Genomic DNA, 23,390 nt, shown 5'->3' with positions numbered 1-23,390 from the left:
AGCTTCTTCCTTTCATTAATGAAAGAATGAAGCCGTTACATGCAAATAGAGGACCGCAATTTGCGATCCCGTATTTGACAGCTCAAAATAGCAGAGAGGCAGCAGTGACTCACCTCACCTCTCTGCTATTTGTTTTGACAGTTCGAGAGCCCGATGTTTAGATACATTTCACTGAAAGAATACAATGTATCTCTTTTGAGTGAAATGTATCATTTCGTCTAGGCACGATCAAAGAGCTTTTAGTGAGATCTGAATCTGACTAAAGTCAGGATCAGTCTCTAAGGTTATTATTAGCTGTTCCTAAGTTTGGATCAGCCTAATAGCCAAAAATAAAATAAAAAAGTTAATTTATCAAGCTGTCATAGTGATTGCTTGATATAAACTGACAAGAAAAAAAAAAGTTTTTTTATTTTATTTTTTTTTTTTTTACAAAGTGTAAAAAAATTAAAATAAAGTGTAAAACAAAATTAGGAAAATATAAATTATATATAAATATATTTTTTATACTATAATTAATATAAAAAAATTCTAAAAAAAAAATAATAATCAAAACTTGTGAAAAAAGTGTTTTCTTCTAGTTTTTTTCCTAATTTTTTTATTTTATTCAAACTAAGTGAGGGGTTAGGTACACATATGTGATATAATTATATAGCCCTATCTGTCCTCTAAAAAACAATATATAATATGTGTGGGTACATTTAGTAAGAAAGTATATTACTGCTGTGGAAGAATCACACAGCAAAAATGTCAAAAATGTGTCAGTCATTTATGAACAGAACCTGAAAACTAGCTCAGTCATGAAGGGGTTAATTCAAAGGGTATGTAAAGCCAAAGTAGTATAGTTTTAATTCAAAGGGTATGTAAAGCCAAACGGTATTTTTCTTTTGTTTTCAATAGAGTAGTCGCAGAGACAGGCGTTAATGAGACAGCTGTCGTGGGAACAGGTGTTCCTATTGGAAGATTTACCCTCACCCTTTGTTGCTGTGGTAACTAAAATTAAGGATTTACCCTCACTTTCTGTATTGGAGAAAATGGGAGAGTGAATCGCCCCAGGGGAGACACAGTCACCAATAAAAACTTGACAAAGGGTCTATCCCATCATCAATCTACCAATACTAAAAGTAAAAAATGTTGCCTATTGGGAGAAATTGCAATTGAACACCTTGTCTGACCACCATTTTTTCCCTAATATGCTAGAACTGTGAAGTATCTCTGCAAACCTCTCCTCTTCCTTATGTCTTACAGTAAGCACACAGTCCAACCTACCAAATGGTCATATTTAGGAAAGTGCTGCTGACATTATTGCCTGCTTATTTAACTACACTTTAGTGTCTATAGCAAATTTAGAACTACATTGGTTCAGCACTATGCTTCCAATACTAACAAAGTTTACAAGAATATGACATAATTAAGATAGGACACATAACAGATTGAAGCATGACTCTCAATCTGTAGTGTTTAACTAACGGTCAAGGTTTCATGCAGCACATTAAAGTGATATTAAAGTCAAATGGTTTTTAACCTATTTCAAATGTTGATAAAATCAATGTCTTTGACTACGCTTCACAAAGCCCGGGCTGTGGGTAGAGGGTGACAACACTGTTGAAATGTCTACATGGATCTTGGAGTGTTTTCAGCTCCCTTGATGAAATTATTAAAGTTGTTGAAAACTCACAGGTAAGTGCAATAATTAAGCAGATGACCAATGTAACATTTGGATGGCTGCAATGATAGGGCAATTGACATACAGAAAAAATACTTTTACCTGGACATACACTTTAAAATTTCATTTGTAATCTAATCATTTTTGATTAGCCCAATTGGAAGCAATATTATGTGTGGACCTCTAAAGGTGTTGTGACCTACATTAAAAGTTCACATTTAAACTGTTTGATTGCCACTATAAATTAAAAAGTGGTCATTTATCCAACTTTCATGTCTTAAGGCTAAGCTTGCAGATAACAGGTCAAGGAGCGCTTGTATCTACTTTGCCGCTTGCTAATGAAGAGATTGATTAACTAATCTGAGTGGAAAGAACTTTGAAGTTTGTTAATCTGGTAGACAGACAGTTTATGGCATCTAAGCATCTTAAGTTTCACATCCAAATTTTTCTGGTTCACCGGAGATAGCTATATAGTTAAGAAATAATCTCAAAGTTGTAAAAATTGGAATTTAAACATGAATTTAACCTGAACATTTAACAAAATCAATTTAAAACTGCTACGATAAAGATTGAGGATGATGAAGTAATGTTGCTGGTATTACTTACAAAGCAAAGATCACATTCACATATGCATTTCAAGTTTCTTTGTACATTTTACCTACACAGAAATATGCATAGGATGCATATTTAGACAGAAGTAGATAAATAAGGCTATAGGGTTCTTCCTCAACGTAAAGTTGTCAGTAGCCTAATGGAACTAAACAGACTACAGCAGTACAATGCAGGCATTCATCAGTCTCTAGGTGCCTTGAATCCTATGGAATGGGGGGAAGAGGACATGCACATTTTAACCCTTCATGAGATTGTGCTACATCCTTGCCCATACATTCCTTTTGGCCCATCAATATGACAGATGGCGTTTCTTGCCAATAAGAATGAGAGGGATGAAACACGAGGTGGCCAAGTTCCCAGAACCCTCAGCAACGTTTGAAAGTATCATGTTATTATACCCCAGGATTTGGAAGATCTGCAACACAGGAGAAAGCACCTGCATGTACTTTCTAGCACAATAAGGTGCCTGCATTGTAGTGCTGTAGCTTATTCATTACTGTTAGGGAACTAGGTTTATTTTAAGGACGCTACCATTTAAAATCCAGAGTTTATTTGTAAAGACCTATTTGGAAGATCTGGAACACAGGAGAAAGCACCTGCATGTACTTTCCAGCACAATAAGGTGCCTGCATTGTAGTGCTGTAGCTTATTCATTACTGTTAGGGAACTAGGTTTATTTTAAGGACGCTACCATTTAAAATCCAGAGTTTATTTGTAAAGACCGAATTAAGTAATCAATTTCAAGGCGTATGTGTTCCCAGCTTAACAAGTGCAAAGTACTAAAGTATTTTCCCAGAAAAGGACTTTGCTCTTTCTTCTTCCTTACAAGTGGGAAAATGGGTTAGTAGTGTTGGTTGTCAGAGAAGGGGCATGCTCACTCCCATCAAGACTAAGGGCCTGTTCACATGATATCAGGTCCTGATCAGGTGCGGATCTGCAGATGCGGTGCTACTGATGCAGTGCGTTTTTGCCGCGTTTTTGATGCATTTGCTGGAGTGGGGCTGTCAGCATGTTAGCTGCAGTGCAGTGCATTTTTGACGTGTTGTTGTCGTGTTTTTGACGCATGTGACATGCAGTATTTTTTCTGTCGTAACCTGAACGGACTGCGCACGTGAGAACTGGAGCCCATAAAACACATAGGGATACATTGGGATGCATTTTTAGTGCAGGAGCGTACGGATCAGGTCAGCACAGAAAACTGACGTTGTGTGAACAGGCCCTAAGGGTTTGTGTATATATTTGTACATAATGGTGCAGATCGTGTACATAACTGAAAGCAACCAGTACATGTAAAAGACCAGCGCCCCCACTGCAAAATGTAATTCTTTCTGCTGGCTCCTGAAGCGGCTGGAAGTTTTAAGACATGGACAGCCAGTAAGACAAGTGTTTACTTTCATCTTGTTCATCATTTATATTTGGGTTCACGTTAATTTTCTCCTCCTACTAATGAGGTTACTTTAACTCTGTGCAGTAACGCTACACTGTGATGTACCATGTTAGACATTGGTCAATGCAAAGTTTGGAGTTTAAGTAATACCCTTTATTGGCTAAATTAAATTATTAACCCCTTCATGACCGAGGCCTTTTTTCCATTTTTGCACCCATGTTATATTCCACATTTTAGGCCTGCAAATTACTTAGAACCCCCAAACATTATATATTTTCTGAAAGCCAAGACCCTATAGAATAAAATGGTTGCAGTTGCAACGTTTTATGTTGCACAATATTAGCAAGATATTAACTCCTTATCAAACCCCAAAAGTTAGTGAAAAATGCACCTAAATGCCCCAAAACACAATAAAATACCCATTTTTAAAATAAAATATACAATATGAGGTTACGACGAGTGAATAGATACCCTCTCCCCGATCACGGGGTCATACCGGTAAGGAGTGCAACTAGCCTTTTCTTTTTTTCTTAGATACCCAGCATGCCCAGGTTAAAAATTGTGTGTGTCCGTGAAGCAGCGACAAAATTCTGTACCCTAAAAAGTCCATAGACAACGCTTTAAAAGCCCCCACAGGTGGTTTAGAGGTACCCAAACATACTGGCCCTAGAATTATTGCTCTCACTCCGGTATGCACGCCGATACCCAACATGTGTAGCGCGTTCATCGTTGTCATACGTAGGCGCACCCAACGCGTGTTTACGTGCAGGCGCGCGTGCTGGGGCAGGGGACTTGAAAAAAAATTTTACATTATTTTTACATTTATTTTATTTAATGTTAATTTTAAAAACTGTTTTTTTTTAACTTTACTTGCTATCACGTAGGGGGACTTACAAGCCCCCCATGTGATAGCAGATGGTGGTGACAGGTACTCTTTAAGGTGATGCGGGGGGTCCAAAAGACCCCTGGTGTCATCTTTACACTCTAAATAAGCTATTTAAGTGCAGATCGCACTTCAATAGCTTATAGCTGGGCTTCAGTCACCGGGAGTCTGTTTAAACAGCCCCGATGCCAGTGACGTACACTGGTCGTGAAAAGGTTACAGGTGCAAGTTTTTTAAAAAAACAATAGCTTTTTTTCATCAGGCATTATACACCTTTCACATTTATTGTCCTTATAATATTAAATACATTTTTGTATTTGTTTTTGTATTTGTTGGGATTTGCTAGCTAGTATGCTATGATGTTATAAAAATGAACAGGCATCACTGTTCTACAGCGGTCAATGTGTGACCCCTATTTATAAAAGAGGTTGAGTAGAATATTATGGTTTCTTTAAAGTAACATATTACAAAGAAGTGATCTTGTTAGAATCATTTTTTAGTGTAATTCAATACAAAATACAGTTTTAAGAGGCATGTCAGGCTGCCCAGTCAAATAGTCATAAGGCCACATAATGCTCCCAGCACATCAGTCCTGCAGAGGTTTAAACCTCACTCTGTTTTCCTCACCACGAAAGCTTAGCACTTTTGAATGCAAACATATCCATATTTCCAAAGAAAACAACATCTGAAAGCTCTGGAAATTTGATATTAATTAGAGTATTGGAAAGAAATGGATGCAAAAAGTATTATATATTTTCAATTCACACCATTAATATGGATCCTTGGTTCATATCCTTTTGCTTAGTTTTATCCTGTTTAAGAACATAATTTGACTTATTTAGACACAGACACATGGGAAGATGGGAATAAATATAATGTGAGTGCAGCATTAGTATGTGCCATGACATGTGGATAACATGAACATGAACAGAAAGAAATAGTCTGCATTGATCAAAAGTCACAAAACCATGGGAGAAGAGTTTAAAAGACCCTAACCTTGATCATGTGTTTATTTTATCCCATCTTGAATTTTTTCTGTGTTGGAAGATATGCCTCTTGGTTAGGAGGAAATGTAGAATCCAACTGGTTGTGTAAAATGACCTCAAGTTCAAATTTCGGAACAATGAACGCATTTGTTCTGATTCTTAAATGCAACAATATATTAGCGTGGTAGTGTCAGAACAGAAGAAATATATTGTTTTATAGTTATCCCAGAAAAAAAGAACCTCAGATTTAAAAGGTGCCTTAAATTGGATACAAGGAATGTGACTGTTGTAAACCATGGACTGTCATGCATCAAAGTGAATGAGAACTAATTAACATAACCTTGTGAATGGATGTACTTGAACCATTTAATTCTCAGAAGAGATCTTGTGTCAGGGTATAAGCATCCTGTGTAATGACCATGTTAGGATTATGTTAGCTTTTGAGATGTCACATGTGACCGTGATCTGATGAACCCACCCACAGATTAACAAATGACCTTTCTTCACTCAAGCACACAATGGCTTTTGAACTGGACAGAAACTGGTTAATTTATCACATTTGTGCAAAAGGCATCTCCCATGAATTAGTGTCAGGATGATTAGGCTTCTCTTACTAAAACAGTTTTAAACTAATTTTTTTTCCCATTCAGCTTTGTAGCTGACTTTAGCGTGCATGAAACAAGTTTTCATTTGAATAAATTAAAGTCTGTGTCTCTTTAGATTAGTTAACATCCATTAATATTAAAGGAGATCTAAATCTTAACCGGATGGCATTTTCTTCCATGAAATACTGTTTCACCGCTTCCTTTCCTCATGTACTCATTCCCAGGGGGGTCCCCATACAGGGTGTGGCCGCCACATGTCACACGGCCTACACGTCATTACATATGCAGGTGACGTCATTATAACAGCGCATAATGACGTCATGCGCACTTCACTGCTGGCGGCCATCTTGGTGATGGACGGCAGCAAAGAGAGGAGGGGACTAGGTATACCGTCGGATCTCCTGCAGCTGTCTGGCACTCGGTCCATGACCGAGTGCCCGACTTCTCAGAGCGGGTGACACCAAAATGACTGCCAGTGTGTCTGAACAGGAACCTGTTAATAAAGGATTAGATTTATAATATATTGACAATGCAATGTAACAGGAATAATAGTTTTACATCTCTTGTACCTTTGAACCGAAGACAGAGACATGTCTAATGTTCATTGTCATCAGGGATTGTGATATGGTAGGTGGGTGTTTGCACTTTGTAAACCTGTAAAATGTCAATAAAAAATACCTGATACCTTAAATATCAGTATCAGTAAATATCAGTTGGGGGAGAGGGCCCCGCATAAATGTTGCTGTGGAGCCATGTAATTTTGATTTATACACCTGTGCCCTTGAATGTTAGGATGTAGATGGTTCTTGCCATCTAGTGTCCTTGGTTACTAGGACGCAGGTGGGCACGTGCAGCAGGATGGAATGTGCTGTTTTGCCAGATTGCCTGTCAGTGATAAGCTTGCCATTCTCTGCTACAGTTCCAGGTGGGAAAATTCCTGAGGACACCCACTGACAGGAAACAGGATTTCTGTTTTGAAAGTACTTGTGTATCTGTTTTTTTCCTTTCTGAATGTTGTATTATATATATACGCAGCATTGTCATTTCTGCTCTCTGACTTCATCAGTTCTCTTGAAAATGGCAGCTTTGAAAACATGAATACCGATTCCTCAGAGAAGCAAACGTGAGTTTTGGGCTGAATGCTTTCCCTTTATGTTCACACACAGATCCCAGTGTCTGTACCTGCACTGTATTCTTATCACTACTAATGCTGGGGTTTATTTTATTACTACACCCTCTAACTTACTTTTGACCTCTACATTCTGTGTAATAATTACTCCTGACCCCTGCACTCTGTTAACCATTTTGACGCAGAGTAGGCTCAGGTTTTATTTAAGTATACCCCTTTAAGCCTTTTCCACTCTTGCAATTCACATTTCCAGCCATATAAATAGAAGGGTTAACACATATGAAGCCTTCCTGACACCAAGGATGAGATTATGTATCGGTTGTACAGGGTGGTTCTACAAATTTCACATGTCCCATCCTGCTCTTGGACAAAAACATCTGCCATTTCATAGTGATTATTTAAGGTTCCTGTGCTACCTGTGTGGATATAAATGCTGAGGTATTTTCCGGAACCTCATTAGAACTGAAGAATTGGCTTGGATAAGCTATGAAACATCTTTAACATTACCAAACAAATCCAGTTGAATGTGACTACTAGGAGTTATACCATGACCTGGATAAATGAGGACCATCACAGACATGTTGTGTGTATAATTAAATGCAGGTAAGGTACTAACTGAATTTTATTAACAACAGACTTTTACAAATTAGATACGTCTGTACATACAGGGGAATACTGGCAAACCTGCAGGTAACCCACAGCAAGAATATGCAGAAATGTGCAGACAGTTTTAACATTTCTAGCAAAGTGAAGGAGAAAATAGATGGTTGTAACCAAGTTCAAGAAAGGACAAATGAGTTAAGGCTGATATTCATGCATTTGTTCTGTGAAACCATCAGTTTTACATCTCAGAATCAGTGGCGTGTGGAATTAATATCATTTTCATGCTTTTATATACAAATGTCAGCATTATGAAGGAGGTACATGGTATCTGTGTTTCAACATAGAAAAAGCATTGCCAAATAACCTTGCATGGCAAAACCTTTCCAGTCCATGAAAAACAGTAAATCTAAAACACAAGTTTAGAAACAAAAATACTAAACAAAAAAAATGTAAAGACTGTCGCTCTAATCTGATTCAGACCCTCAGATTTGTGGAGAGGAGACACACAGGCCATGAGACTAGGTGTTCAAGACTACAGTTTGCCCTTTAACACATAGGCAAGACCAGGTCTTTAGAAGCAATGTGCCCTGAACTGATGACTCAAAAATTCGGCCACAATAACAGTAGACAATAACAGTAGACACATTTGGCTCAAAATGAACCCAGCACTTCTGGAGAAGAACCTCATACCCACAGTGAACCATAGTGTTGGCATTGTTATGATTTGGAATTGCTTTGCTGTTTTAGGACCCTGGCAGCTTGCAGTAATCAAATCAACTAACTTTAAAAGTTAAAGTTAAAGCACACTAGCAAATCCAGAAAAGAATAGCAAAAAAAAATAAAAAATGGGGGGGTTAATAGACTGGTCTGCTCCTGATTTGAATGCCATTTAAATTCGGTGTGGTGGGGGAGCAGGGGTTTGAAACAGGAAGTTCCATGCAAAGAAATGCAGAAACATTGCAACTAATTTAATTTTGTATACAGCAGAGGTAAAAATTGTCACCGAGCTGATGTAAGAAGCAGGTGCGAAGTTATGCAAGATGACTAAAAGAAGTAATTTCTGTTAAAGGGGGCAATATTAGCTTCTGAGGTAAACAGTGCACTTACTTTTTACATCTCTTGGTATTTTTGTTGAATAAATAATTAAAAAGGCAAAATTTCCTTGTTTACATTCAAGTATATACCTTTAATCTGTAGATGCTGTTTGAATAAAGAGCTAATATTTGCTTGTTCAAATATGTGGAAAACATCAACAACTTTCATGGGGTGTATTTACTTTTCCCATATTCTTCAAGTGAATCTGTGCTGTGACTACACTTTTTTTTTTTTTTTTACTGTTACTTATTTCTGTTGTATGTAATATACAGTATTTTCTGTGAATATTTATTTACATTTTTCTTTCTCTTCATTTCTTTTTCATTCATACATTATTTACACATTACGATGAAAGTCTTATTGGTGTAAGCAGAAATTAAGAACTTATGGAAGAAGCTACTACTTCTTTACTAGGGTAAGCTTCGTTACATTGTGTGTTTAGGAGCCAATCATGTGCGCAATAAAAATATATACAGTTTAAAAAAAAAACAAAGGGCAAAATAAGACCTAAAACTGCATTATTTTTCTGAATAAGTCTGTTTGTGTCACAGATGTTTGTTTACCTGTATTATGTAAAGGTTAAAGCTGAATTCAAAGGAAACAGCTAAATTCACAAATGGAAAAAAAAGGAAGCTTTTTTTTTAACCTATCAATGGATTTGTATTTTTGCCCATCCAGTTTTGACATTTACAAAGCTCTATGACACCACACAGCCATGTCTGGCAGAAAAGGAGACCTGATCTTTCTCTGCCGCAGTTCACTAACACTTACAGTTCTCCTCCTTATCCACAGCCTGTGATTGGACTATAAAAGGAACAGCAGACTAATTAACTAATTTCCCTGTCACTCTGCCCTCTCCACCTATCAGCATGTTCCTTGCACTGTTGTGCTTATTGACTCGTCTGCTGCTTCCCCTTACCCCAAGTCTGAGTGCTGCTGTACAGGTACCACAAGAGGCTGATACCAAGTCAAATTCAGGTACTTACACTGCTTCTATTAAACAAAATACATGTAAGGATTTATTGATGATTACAAATCTATATAAATTGGTGTCTTATCTATCTGCTGGAGTTCAGTTTAGAAAAAAGTAGTATTAAATTAAATCCTGTATAATAATAATAATAATAATAAAATTAAAAAAAGTAAAAAAATAAGCAATGATTACAACTTACTTGCTACTAAGGCATCTCCTTAGAGAATATGAAGCTCCACCACCACATGTCCTTGAACATTCACTCCATGATCCCCAAGCATCCCATAATGTATCGTGATCTTCTTCCGAACGAGCTGTACGAGAGCTCTGTAGGGGAAAAAATGTTGAAATAAGACTCTTGGTATACTATTCACTGTATGTGACATTCAACAATTATTAGCTGCAGGCGAATCTTCCTGGCGCATGTGTTTTAAATTGCAGTGATTGATTGGTGCATGTTGCATTCACTGCTTTATGAATAGGCACCTTAGACTTACGTGAAAACAAAAATGTGTTATCTATCAGTTTCAGTGGCTGGATCTTCTACTTTTAAGTGAAGTATAAACAGCTTATACCGATCATTAAAAGTCTTGACAATAACCCAATTCAAGAGAATGTTTTCATTTATACTATAAGTAAAACTAAGAAAAAACACAATTAGAACTGTCAAATAATCTTACTCTCCAGGGCAAGAAAATGACCCATGAAACTCAAGAACAGCCTTTGTACAATCTATAGTCTTTGTTATTACATGCATCCAAAGGGATCATTTGGGAAATTTAAAATTTATACACACATAATTAGCCTTTCATTTTTCTATTGCAAATAAACTCCTTCTAATTGCAGCAGGAAACATGGTACCCCATCAGTTTCACGCAGCAATAATAACTGGGTCTATTTTAGTCTTCTGAAAAAGAGAAGAAGCATGAGGATGGGTGGACAAGCACAAAGGTGTTTATCCAGTGTGGTAATGAATCACCTCCTGTGTTGGTAATCCAAGAGCAAATGGGCATATATCACATGATGCAATTTCCAGATACAAATACTGAATGTTTCCTTTCAAAGTTTCAACTGTTCCATAGAGGTATAAAGAAGGGATACTGTATGTGCCATAAGCCATCTTACGTTTCTTAGATGCAACCTAATAAGGCTTAGAAAAGCACAACGTTCAAGGAAAAGTGCATTTTCATAGTTGACACAATATTTTTTTAACTAGTATAGCAGAAGCAAAGCATGTAATATTACCTAATAAAAAAAGAAACAAAAATCACATAGCTTTATCTTGTGAATGCCGGCAGATGGTTAAGTCTGCCTGCTAGGCGGCATTCATAGTTAACAAACTTAGCAGGTAATAAATAAGTATTAAAGGTTGTAAGAATAGGGTTTATTGCCAAGAAAGCATTCATAGTTACTATAATCAAAAGCCAGATAGCTTACACAGTGTAATGTTGTCTTGCCTGATCTGAACTACAAAGCAGACAGAGTAAGAGGACTGTAAATCAGCTTGAGCTAACTCAAAAAGAATGGAACCTTATAACTTCCCAGTATAATAAGGGAAGGCTGACAGCCAGTTCATCAGATATTACCAGCATGCTTATATGGAAATTAAATTGTAGAACTTATACAATGGATACCAGGACAGAGCGTGACATTGTACAGATCGTGTTTTAATCTACTTTATATTTATTTTAATTGCTGTCCAATGTTTTTTATTTATACAGTATATACACTGCATACTATATATACTGTATATCCTATATAATCTATATAACCTGTATAGCCGCGACATACAGTAATTACGTCATTTGCAATGTTTAATTGGCTAACTCTTCATTGCATATCTCTCTCTCTCTCTCTCTCTGTCTCTCTCTCTGTCGGCTTGATATGAATTCGATGCCATGTGAGTGATGGATATGATCATACCCACAACAAGACTGTGTAAGGTGTGTGTGCAACAGGGAGCAGAAGCAGCTGCTCCCCAAGACACACAGTACACGTATATTTGGGTACATACATAGGGCCTTTCTACCACTCATGGAAGTGTTATGTAACCAGCCAGTTTGACAAATACCTCTATGCTTATTGGCATGTTGAATGAGGGTTTTGGACTTATAGATTCCTTACAAGAAGGTTAACTGTATTATAATTACGGTGTCTCTCAGTAAGAGTGCAAACTACTTTTAGGAAAAAGACCTTACAAATATCAATTGGAAATATATATCACATCTGGGGGTCTATTCACGAAGCAGCCGAATGATCTCGCCGTAGCTTTGGCCGATCCTTTGGCTAGCTTCGGCCCCAGGACCCCTTCGGTTCAGTAGAACCAAAAAATGTTTTTACATTTTGCCCATAGGATTGCATTGCTAGATTCCTATTGGCTATTTCAATTTGCAATAGCTAATAGTAAACTAGCAGTGCACCCGCCCTCTGCTGCAGTTCTCCATCAGGTCCATTCGCAGAGGGCGGGTGCAATGCTATTTTACTACTGCTCAGCCTGCTCAGCATGTTTGGCCCACCCGAAGTCCAGGAGGAGTTCGACTCAGCCGATCCAACATCTGGATCGGCTAAATCGAACCTCCGGCAGGCTACTAGCTGCTGTTCAGACTATTCTTATACATGCCGAACAGCAGTGAGTGAATAGCCCAATGCCGCTGAGCGGCATTCGGCTTGGCTGTTCTGCTCGGTCCCTCAGAGGGACCGAACAGAAAAATAGTTTAAAAAAATAAATAGAAAACTATTGTGCGGAGCTAGCAATGACAGCTAGCTCCGTCCAACAGTTTTCTATTGGCCGGCGGTTCTGCTGCCGTCAAAAAAAAAGAAGAAAAAAAACTCTCCCGGGTGCTCTGGGAGTCTCCCGCTCCTGGCCACCCAGGAGAGAAACACTGATTTTTCCTTTTATTTTCTTTTTTCTGACACGTGTCAGAATAAAAAAAAAAAAAAGAAATTTTGCCCATAGGATTGCATTGCTAGATTCCTATTGGCTATTTCAATTTGTAATAGCCAATAGTAAACTACCATTGCACCCGCCCTCTGCTGCAGTTCTCCATCAGGTCCATCAGCAGAGGGCGGGTGCAATCCTATGGGCAAATATTTATTTTTTCTATTCTGACACAGCTCCTTGTCAAAAGAAAAAGCAGTGTTTCTCTCCTTGGCGGCCAGGAGCGGGAGACTCCCAGAGTGCCCAGGAGAGTTTGCTGTCTGGAGATCAGTGTCCTGGTTAGCTGGTAACCAGGAACGCTGATCTCTCTGCAAGTGACCAGAGCCAGCCGTAAGATCATGGCTGGCTCCGCCCAGCTGTCAGAAGCAGGCTGTCGGCCAGCCGCTTAGCCAGCTTCGGCTTTCAGCGCGGCTCAGCCGATTGCGAATAGCGTGAATAGAATATTGTGAATAGCCCGTACAGCAGCTCTTCAGTTCTACAGAAGGGGTCCTGGGGCCGAAGCTAGCCGAAGGATCAGCCGAAGCTACGGCTAGATCCTTCGGCTGCATCGTGAATAGACCCCAATGTGTATGGTCACATATCCTAATCACATGTGCCAGAGTTTCATTGAGTAAAGGGAGATATAGCATTCTGCCCTTAGCTAAAATGGTCACTGACAGATGACTGGGGAAGAAAAAGAAAAATAAGGTATGCAAAAAATAATAAGCTTGCAATTATCTAGAAGTATGTGTTTGTAGATTGCCATTACTAAACATTTCTAAAGGTGCCTGTGTTGTTATTTTGAAGATATGGGTACAGTTTTTCGTTAAGGGTTTTTAAAGTGTTTAAGGGTTTGGGTTCAGATATTTGGATTTGCATTAATAAAGATGTACATTAAATATTCTATGCATTTACAGTTTGTTTGAACATTTGATCCCATATTCCAAAGATAACATAGATGCACATCAAGTGAAAACTAGATTATATTCTGTTATATGATGTAATGTATTACTTGACTCCATATTCCTTATTAAATGTAACCACCTTGGAGTTAAATTATCTATCATTGTATTACGTTTATGGGATAACTTTTATGGTGAATAAAGCGTTGTCATGCTTTTATATATTTAGGTATCTCTTTGTTCTACCAGTTATGAATTATCCTTATAATCATATTATAAAGCAGTGTCAATCAGAGAAACAGACTAATCACAATTATGTTTGTTAATGTCCTGACAGATAATGAGAGGTTGCAATTGGTTAAAATATACCTATAGCCAAAAAGTATTTTTTTGTTTTGTTTTGTAGTAAAAAAATTTAAAAGCCCTGTCAGGTTTTATGCTTGATTGTAAGATGAGGAAGCTGAGCTCTGGATCCCTGATTTGGGCTGAATATGTCAGTTGAATATAGAATGTTTGGGCAGCTCTCAGGTGTACAAGGGCCATAGTTCGGCCTTTGGAGTGTTATGCTAAATAATTATAGGAAGGAGAATGCAACTTTTTTTCATAATCCAGGAAATATTTATTAGCCATGTAACCCAAGAGTGTAACTAGAGATCATGGGGATCCATAGCAAAATTTTAATGGGCCCCTAGTGACCTCCCTACTGTCATTGATCTTAACATAAAGTATGTCTAAATCAAAGACGGGTAGCAGGAGAAATGTCACATACAGGCAGTAGACTACTACTATTGTTAACGTTTAACAATAATTTTCCAACTAACTACCGTATTTGCCGGCGTATAAGACGAGTTTTTAGACTTAAAAACATCCCCCGAAAATCGGGGCTCGTCTTATACGCCGGGTATACAATACAATATACCTTGGTATACCCGGCGGTCCCAAACAATCTGCTGCCAACATTGAAAGCCGAGTGCGGACAGTTAGGACTTAAATAACTCTTAAGAGCATGTGAGGACGTACTGAGAACGCCAATCAATCCGCCTCAAGTATCTGTATAGCGTCAAACGAATCCAAGTAGCCCCCAAGTGATCCCACCGCGCCACGCTGAGTGCTGTTACTAATTGTCCATTAAGACTAATGACGTTCCGAAATACTCCTGAAGTACCAACATTGTTGGATGTGTGGTAATACTGTATGTACGGTAGCTTCGGCTACATACAGTATACCACGCTTGAGCCAATCACAGCGAGCGATGTATTCTATTAATGAAAACTAAGCCTGCTCAGCGCGGTATACTGTATGTAGCCGAAGCTACCGTACATAAAGTATTACCGCACATCCAGCGGGCTGACAGATTAGCCTCCCCGGGAGGGGCGGAATCCCTGCAGGGAGCCATGAGTGACAGTCACAGCTCTCTGCAGCGATAGATCGAGAAGGGAGCGAGCGACGGTATGTGTTCGCTTACTTCCCGATCTACTGAGCCGACCTGTGACAGTTTCATTGTCACAAGTCGGCTCAGATTATGAGGCTGAGTGAAAATCACTCGCCTCATAATTATCCTTTAATAAAAACTGAAAAAAAGACAATGTGCAAAGTACAGTACCCATAACAACCAATAACGCTCCAGGAAACAGTAATTAAATACACAAAAAATGTATCTAATAGGTTGACATAGGTTACTGCATTTTGTGCTGACCGTTTAACAAAATCAGACAATGTTATTATATAAAATTAATGAATCACAATCTTATATTCTCCTTCAGGTAGAGGTACAGGTGAAATGTGAGAAACTGGCATCTGGTTTTCTGAAAACTATTGAGTAGTGAGTCATATTTTGTGAAAATCCTATTTAAGTCCTTTTTTCTTCTGTAAAAGTGTATTAAACATATGTTATACAATTTATGATTAAGCAGCCATAAGAGGTCCTTCTCTTCACAAGTAATGCTATATGGGCAGTAAATGGATTCAAATCTGACTTTCTGATAAGATAACATGATCAATCAACCTTACAGTTGTGGAATACCAAAGTTAAGTAATCAAGTCTTTTCAATGACTTGAATAAGTCCAACACATTAGGATTCTTGGATGTAATTTTTCACTTTTTTTGTTCTGCATATGTAAGATTATATTTTAGCAACTGTGCATCTGGAATATTAGTCATCTAGTCAGAACAGCACTAATAGTTGTGAAAATATGTAAAATAAATACTATGTCCTTAGAGCCCGGCCCTTATAGAGATTTGCTTTACAGTGAACCTGTGGCCAGGCTATGGGCTTCTAATCATTTAGTAATTCTTAAACAGATCCAGTCACCACATTTGCCCTCCCAGGTAGCAAGCAATTGAGCTGCAAGTTTGAAAATGACTTGCTAAACTATTGCAGACTTGCTGTAATTGTGCAACACAATGGTGAAGCTTGGCAAGTCTGCAATAGTGCATTATATAGTGCAATAGTCTGCATTACAAGTCTCCAGATCAGCGAGCTTGCAGAGCTCTTGCTAAGACCTGCAGGACTCTTGCTGTAGACTTGCCAAGCAAATTTGCTACAAACTCAAAAAGTGTCAACTAGAACTTGTGCTGCAAGTGTACTGCAAGTCTACAACTTGCCAGGAATGTGTTCAGCAAGTTAACAAAAATTACAATTTCACCCTGCCACAAGTTTGTAGCATTTGTTATCCTTGCTATCTGGGCTATCCACCATACAACTCAGGGGTAACCAAACTCCGGCCCTCCAGCTGTGGTAAAACTACAAATCCCATGATGCATCTCTCTTTGGGAGTCATGTCTGCGGCTGTGAGAATCTTGCATTGCCTCATGGGATTTGTAGTTCCACCACAGCTGGAGGGCCGGAGTTTGACTACCCCTGATACAACTGCTTGCAATCTATACAAGATGTACATAAAATTCTTTATATGGATTTGGATACATTTTGGAAACTATAACCAAATATTTTATATACCAACATATGTATGCTATAGGACTTGAGCCAAGAGCTGTTATTATTTTCTGTCTTTTACCATTGGCAAAGGACACAACATCATGTGGGTGACATGGACTGTTTATTTCCCCTAATTTGGGGGGACACAAGATCCTGCTGTGTTCCCCCAGGAATATGTTTTGAACCCGCTTTTGTAGAAGACAAGAAGGGTAGGGAAGGGTACTTTGAGAGTCAAAGAGTGGACTAAGACAATATGTGCACTGGAGCAGTATTTTGTTAGACAAGAACATCCATGTTCGAAAGTTCGAGTTAGAACCGAACACGGGGGTGTTCGGCTCTTCCCTAATCCTCATAGTTCTAGCCGACTTGTGACAATGAAACTGTCACCGGTCGGGTCAGTAGATCAGGAAGTGAGCGAACACATACCAGCGTTCGTTCACTTCCCAATCCTGTCACGGCAGAGAGCCGTGACAGGGGAGGCACTGGATTCCCCCCTCTCCGCTCCGATCCTCCAGCGCTGACTGGTGGAATGGACAGGGAGGGGGCGGGTACAGCCGGCTCTGCCTCTAGATAGGCAAAGTCAGCTGTCACTCACGCAGCTGGGCGGATCCAGACATAATTGTTGAGATCCGTTTCAGCTGTGGCGTCTCAGTATACCGCGAGCTGCAGCTCACGGTATACTGAGCTTAGGGTGAGTGACAGCTGACTTTACTTATTCCTTCTAAATATAAGTAAAGACTTTTTTCTATTGTATCCCTTGTGTGAACATCCTGTGATGCATGTGAAATTAGGGGTAGAATGTAAGCTAAAGCCTGGGCATGTGAAGAAGAGGCAATATGGGGACTTGCGTAGGAATTGAGTGGTATGTTTGCAGCTTTTTCTGTGTCCCCTGTTGGAGTGACTTGAGGTGCTGGTTCTCACATGTTGTTTGTCACTGCCCTGTGACTTAAAGAAGTGTCCTCGGTGTCTAGTTGGGGGACTTGGGGAGTACTCCAGGGATGTTCTCTGTATCTGTCAGTGTGACTTGAGATACAGCTTGAAAAGATACGCAGTGTGCAGGGCTTGATTTAGGCATTAAGTGTCCCCCATGTCTGTGTGAAGACAGAAACCCCTGAGTTCTATAAAGAAGATCTCTGATCAGCTAGAACGGAATTGTGGAAACTAGTCATAACTTGCGAGCAGTTGACGATTCTATCTAGATTGCACCTTTTATACAGTAGATGAGCCCATATAATTAGATCCCAACTATTTTACTTCAGCTTGTTTCAAAGCTATGTAAGCAAATATGAATGGCCACTATCAGACACCATGCTTGATAAATAATCCTACTGTGTTTTCAGGCTTGTGTTGTTTTGATGATCAAAGGATATACATCACACATGCTGCCAGTGCCACCCTCAGAAATTATGAGGACCACAAAAAGCTCTCATCATAGACCTCCTTTTAAATTCTGGGGGCATTTCAAATCTCAATTTCTAAATGTATCATTGCAATGTATCAATGTGCAGCAATCCTAATGCTTCACCCATTAATGGCACTATTATTTCCTCTTTTATTCAATACTGTGCCTATTTACTGTATTCTCTCATTCTCTACCAGAGCTGCGCAGCAATGCACACTGAATTTCTGGCTCTTTTTAATTCCCCAGTCAGCAGCTGGGCCTCCCCCTCCACTTACATTTTTGGCCCTCTATGCTGCGAAGTAAAGCATAACAAAACCCAAGAACAAAAATGTAATATATTGCAGGTTACCAATCCTCAAAATGTAGTAGCTGTAGTTTCCGTTTTTGTGATTTTGTTTTACTTTTATTTACAGTGTATCAGTCAGCAAAACCCAATGAAGTGAACTGACTTTCTGGTTCATTGAATCACTAGTTTGTTTTGCACTGTCATTTAAGAGGATCCTGTGGTAGCCGACTGCTATAAAAAGGTGACCCATGTCAAAAGGTCTTAATCTTTAGGTCTTTATGTTTCGTTTTACAACAGTTCCTAAAAACATTATATTGTCAGCTGTAGCCAGAGGATATTTAGGCCTCATGCATCAGACATAAAAAAAAATGCTGGTTCAACACAAATGAAACACATTAGTACTATGTATAGGTCCAAAAACACCCCTTTTTTTAAATAATCTAGTCCCTATAATCCTACTGAATATTACATTTGCATCAACTCTAGCGCAGAAGATGAAATTTCAAATCGGGCTTACTAGCTGCTAAAAATACACTAGACGTAAAGGGCAGCAGGGCATGACACAAGCTTTTTCTACAGTTTCTCTTATAAACGTGTCAGACATTTTCAAGTGTCAGGTATTGAAAGTGCATAAGAGAGGTGCTTGGCAGCACACTGAGTTCTGGCAGAGTTCAGTCATATGTTAGGAGAAAGGGTTGAAAATATTCATGGACAAATAACTGCAGGCTAATAAAATGAGTTCCTTTTCTGAACACTAAAGTATCAGCAGTGGTGCTAGGGAAATTATTATAATTTTGTTTTTTTAGTTAGCTCACACTGCAGAAGTACAAATGCAAAGGCAAAGTATACATAGCAAGACAAACACTCTGTATGGTTATACAAAATGTCATTTTAATTAAAGTGTACCACGTGAGCCTAAAAGGTCCAGCAAATACTCAAGGAGGAGAACAAATGTCCTATCTGACCTAAGCCTAAACCACAAAACACTCTGGGTATTTTCAGTCAAAAGACCGATGGTTACCTTGGAGAAAGGGTTATTATTTCAATTTGGCATTTTCCAGAGACATGACTTACACTGAAAGAGATCCTGCCAATGAGAAAGAACAACACTCTGCTAGCAATATATAAGCAATGCTGTGTGCAAGGGCATGCTTTGATGGAAAAGCATTTAAACCCAGCAGGATACTCCTCTTTCACATGCCGCTCGCCTTTATTCTTATTATGGTAACAAGTGCTCCCAATCACAAGCTTACGCCATGAGCAGAAACTATATAAACATCTCTCCTTTTATCTGAAGCCTGAAAGATCGTGCCTAAATTGAGCTATTGAAACAATCTGCTTGTTTGCCATATAAAATGACCTTTCTATATGGAATTAAATCACGCTTCTCATTAAATTAATAGCCGAAAATAAATTTAACCTGCCAGTAATCACTTAACACAACTTTTAACTTTCTTCCCAGGGAAGTAATATACACTTAACCTTAGGCTGACCCATATAACTACAGTACCACCCAGCATGAGTTCAATGCCACAAGCATTTTAAATCAGCAGAGGAACTTAACAGTCCTAGCTACGACAAATTCTCCAGGACTTGGCACCTGTATTACAGATCTAAAGACTACAGAAGATGCTCTTCTGCATCTGCAAAGTGCATATTTACATTCCCTAATAAAAACATGTAAATATAAATTTAGCATACTTATGTGTTTTTTCTTTACACTTGATAATGTAGAAAATGATGGCAAAAAATAAACCCCCTTACAGATTAAATAGCAGTTGTAACCTAAAATAACCTCACTTTTTAATGGAAATATTTAATATATTCTAATGACAATATTTAATATATTAAATATAAAATATATTACATATTTTTATTGGATGAGTGAGGTTACTTTAGTATTCAAAGACCTCAGACAAGCACAATCATCTGCTGTCACATACATTATATGAATTGGCACCAACCATAAAGTATAATTGACCATCTCCAGAATGTCTTTCCATTACCTATTATTACTGATCTCTGTAGCTGGAGGAACTGTGGAGCACTTAAAGTTCACAGTTGAAGCAATAAAGTTGTTCAAATCGTTCCCCTCCCAGTGACTTATCAGCCTTCCACAAAGCAAGTGCTCTTGGAAGGGGTAACAGGGTGGGAAAAGCTATTGAGAAAATGACTAGATTGCATGGAGACAATAACATTATTTGTACTATGACCACTTATACCGATGGCTACAGTCACTCTTTTTTTTTAAGTGGATATAAACCCAAAACCTTTTGTTTTGAATACAAAGTAAATGGTTAAGACCCATCAATTTTTTCCATACCTTGAAACTTGCCAGATTTGAATCGGCAATACAGGAATTTAGATTTCTAAAAGTTCCCAGGTGTGATTCTTTCTTGTTGTGTGCAACTTCTTGGGGAGATTTCTCTTAACTTCCTGTCCTGGAGACACAATAGGAAGTGAGAGGACTTCCCCTCTTAGACAGTTGTCCCTATTGAAAGATTTCCCCTCAATTCCTGTTCCAATTACAATTCTGGATTTTCTCTCATTTTCAGCACTGGCGACAGTGGTCATCAGCACAAATACTAAAGGTAAATGTCCCCTGGGGAGGGACACAGACAGCAATAAAACCTTGATAGGTGTTATAATCCTCTTTGACTCAATACAACACTTAAAACAAGAGTTCTAGCAAATAATAAGGTAATCATAAAATTCAAGCAGAGATATAGTATGCAGATATAGCCTTTGGTTTTTGCTTGTGGTAGATAGTACATGTTATTTGCCAATGTAAAACTATGCATTCCATGGCACATTTACTTATCTATGTTGATACTGCAGAGGGGATGCTTTATCATTTTTATGGTATTGTTAATGAGCATAAAATAATATAGTAAACGTTTGTTAATTAAACATTTTTTCGATCATCACATAGTAAAAAATAAAAATAAAAAATTCTCGCTCTGGGCCAAGCTCCAGTATCTTGCTAGTCTGCCCCACTGGCTCTCAAAACACCTGTACAATGCCTTCATCCAATCAGATTGTTCAGGTTTTTGGACAGCCAGCTGGGCCGACTAGCAAAATACTGAAGCTTGGCCCATTGGGAGATTGCTCCATCCACACAGTTTAGTGTAGATGGAGGAATCTGTTGCACTTTTTCCATCTTAGAAAATCTGCAGAAAATCTAAAGGGTGTATGGCCAGCTTAAGGGTTCATTCACATCAAAATGTGGGTGTTGGGTGTGGCTCAGTTGCTTTGGCATTGTAAAGCTATATAAGGTATTGGTTCTGCCTTGCATAGGTGTGCATTGCATTAACAAACACTAAACACGTGTTGTGTTGCCCTGAAAAATGTAGAGTCTGCTGGTGTTAACTTCTCTCATTTACACCCATTCATTTCCAGATGTCCTTGCATTGGCATCCGTTGAAAAATGGATGCCAATGCATCTGGTGTGAATGGGGCCTTAAGCATATAATTAACCACATAAGTAATGTTCTGAGGATCGAGAAAGATACCAGGGGTGACTTACTAAGGAATTCATTTTTAGAAGTAATAAGGCAAACCTATACTGGTCTCATACTATGCTTGAGGCCCTCTATAATTTTCATGTTGACCACCACTGTACTAGATAGTTTTTATTAAAGCGTCATTAACCCATTCCAATATAATGCATGTATGTTAATGCACATGTTTTTGTGGATTTACATGTGTTTTTTGTTAAGTCAACTGATTTATTTTCGATGGGCCGTCAATGCAATGTAATGCATAAAAGGTCACTGCTATGCATAAAAGGTCACTACTGTACTAATTTTGGCAATGCAGTGCACCCCAATGCTCCAACCACGCATATCTCTGCGTTGTGGTGCAACATAGCCCAAGTTTTTTTTTGTGTGTGTGTGTGTATTTTACTGTGTACTGGAGTGCAGTTGAATGAATGCCAACAGATTGCAGCACATATATACAGAAAGTTACTGTGTGCGCAAGTATCATGCGATACAATGCGTGTTTTAACACGCATTATAGCTTGTGATGTTGTGTGAATCCGAAAACATATGTAGTCGTTACACTAATTTATACTAAAATAGTTTTCAGTATTGACAGCAGATGGGTCAATATTTTCCTTTCCCTGAAAACTCATCAAGTATTAAATTGGACTCTAAATGTTTTTCTTCAGCACAAGTGGAGTGCAAAGATGGTTTTCTTTTCTGAGAAAAGGGGATATGACTGAAGGAAGTATTAATGGAAATTGCCATTACTATGGACAATGGTAGTTAACTATTTCAGCCAATCAGATTTCATCTTTTTACTAATCTGCCAATAGTAAACTGAGATCTGCTTTACTGAATTAGCCCATTGGCCTTAGGTATTTCCCAACATATTGGAATATTTCTGAGCCAGTGGTGTGCCTATACTCTGCTGTTCTTTAGCCTCTCTAGTACTTAAATAATGCTTGCTATAGGGCTGTCTGTCATGTTGGTAGCTTTTTTCATTTTCAATGTATTCTTAATTCCAGCCTTATTTTTGGTCTTGCCCAGGTGTACAGGCTCCTCTCCCGTAATCAGGGGTGTATCCGCCGCGAGGCAAACAAGACGTTTGCCTCGGTGGGGGCCGGGGAGCCGGTACTTTGTGGCCGGCAGCCAGCTCACAAGTCAGGTACGCGGTCGAGGACCACGTATCTGACTTGCGGGAGCAGCTACAAGGTCTGCATCTCTGTCGGATGCAGACCATGTAGCTGAGTCTGCGCCGGCACTCGGATCCTCTCGGCCAGCGCTCTTTCAGTGAACGCTGGCCGAAAGGATTGTACAGGATCGATTGGGAAGGTCTGCAGCAGACCCTACCAATCGACCACCGATAACCGGGACCGCCGAGCCGCCTCACAGCCTCCTCCCTGCAACGCAACAAGGTAAGCAGGAGAGTGGGCTCTGAACTGAATTGTATTTTAGGAGGGGGGGGTAAAATTGTATTTTAGTTGAGGGGTACACTGACTGGGGTTGTTTTTATATATATATATATA

At 38.8% G+C, this 23,390-nt stretch overlaps 1 protein-coding gene across 1 annotated transcript in view; it reads right to left on the bottom strand.

Annotated features, from left to right (window-relative positions):
• Positions 1-12,340, bottom strand: part of ADAMTSL1 (ADAMTS like 1) — a gene marked incomplete at its 5' end in the record, with an annotated part of 230,910 nt that extends 218,570 nt beyond the window's left edge. The window contains 2 exons of the mRNA XM_018556868.1: positions 10,136-10,271; positions 12,322-12,340. Coding sequence (XP_018412370.1) covers positions 10,136-10,271; positions 12,322-12,340 — 155 coding nt within the window. The remainder of the gene's footprint in view (positions 1-10,135; positions 10,272-12,321) is intronic.
• Between the last annotated feature and the right edge of the window lie 11,050 nt (positions 12,341-23,390).

Source organism: Nanorana parkeri, unplaced genomic scaffold (genome assembly GCF_000935625.1).
Source record: "Nanorana parkeri isolate BGI_ZX_2015 unplaced genomic scaffold, ASM93562v1 scaffold256, whole genome shotgun sequence".
Lineage (NCBI taxonomy): Eukaryota > Metazoa > Chordata > Amphibia > Anura > Dicroglossidae > Nanorana > Nanorana parkeri.
The sequence above is the reverse complement of the archived record's forward strand: the minus strand, read 5'-3'. Positions and strand labels throughout refer to the sequence as shown.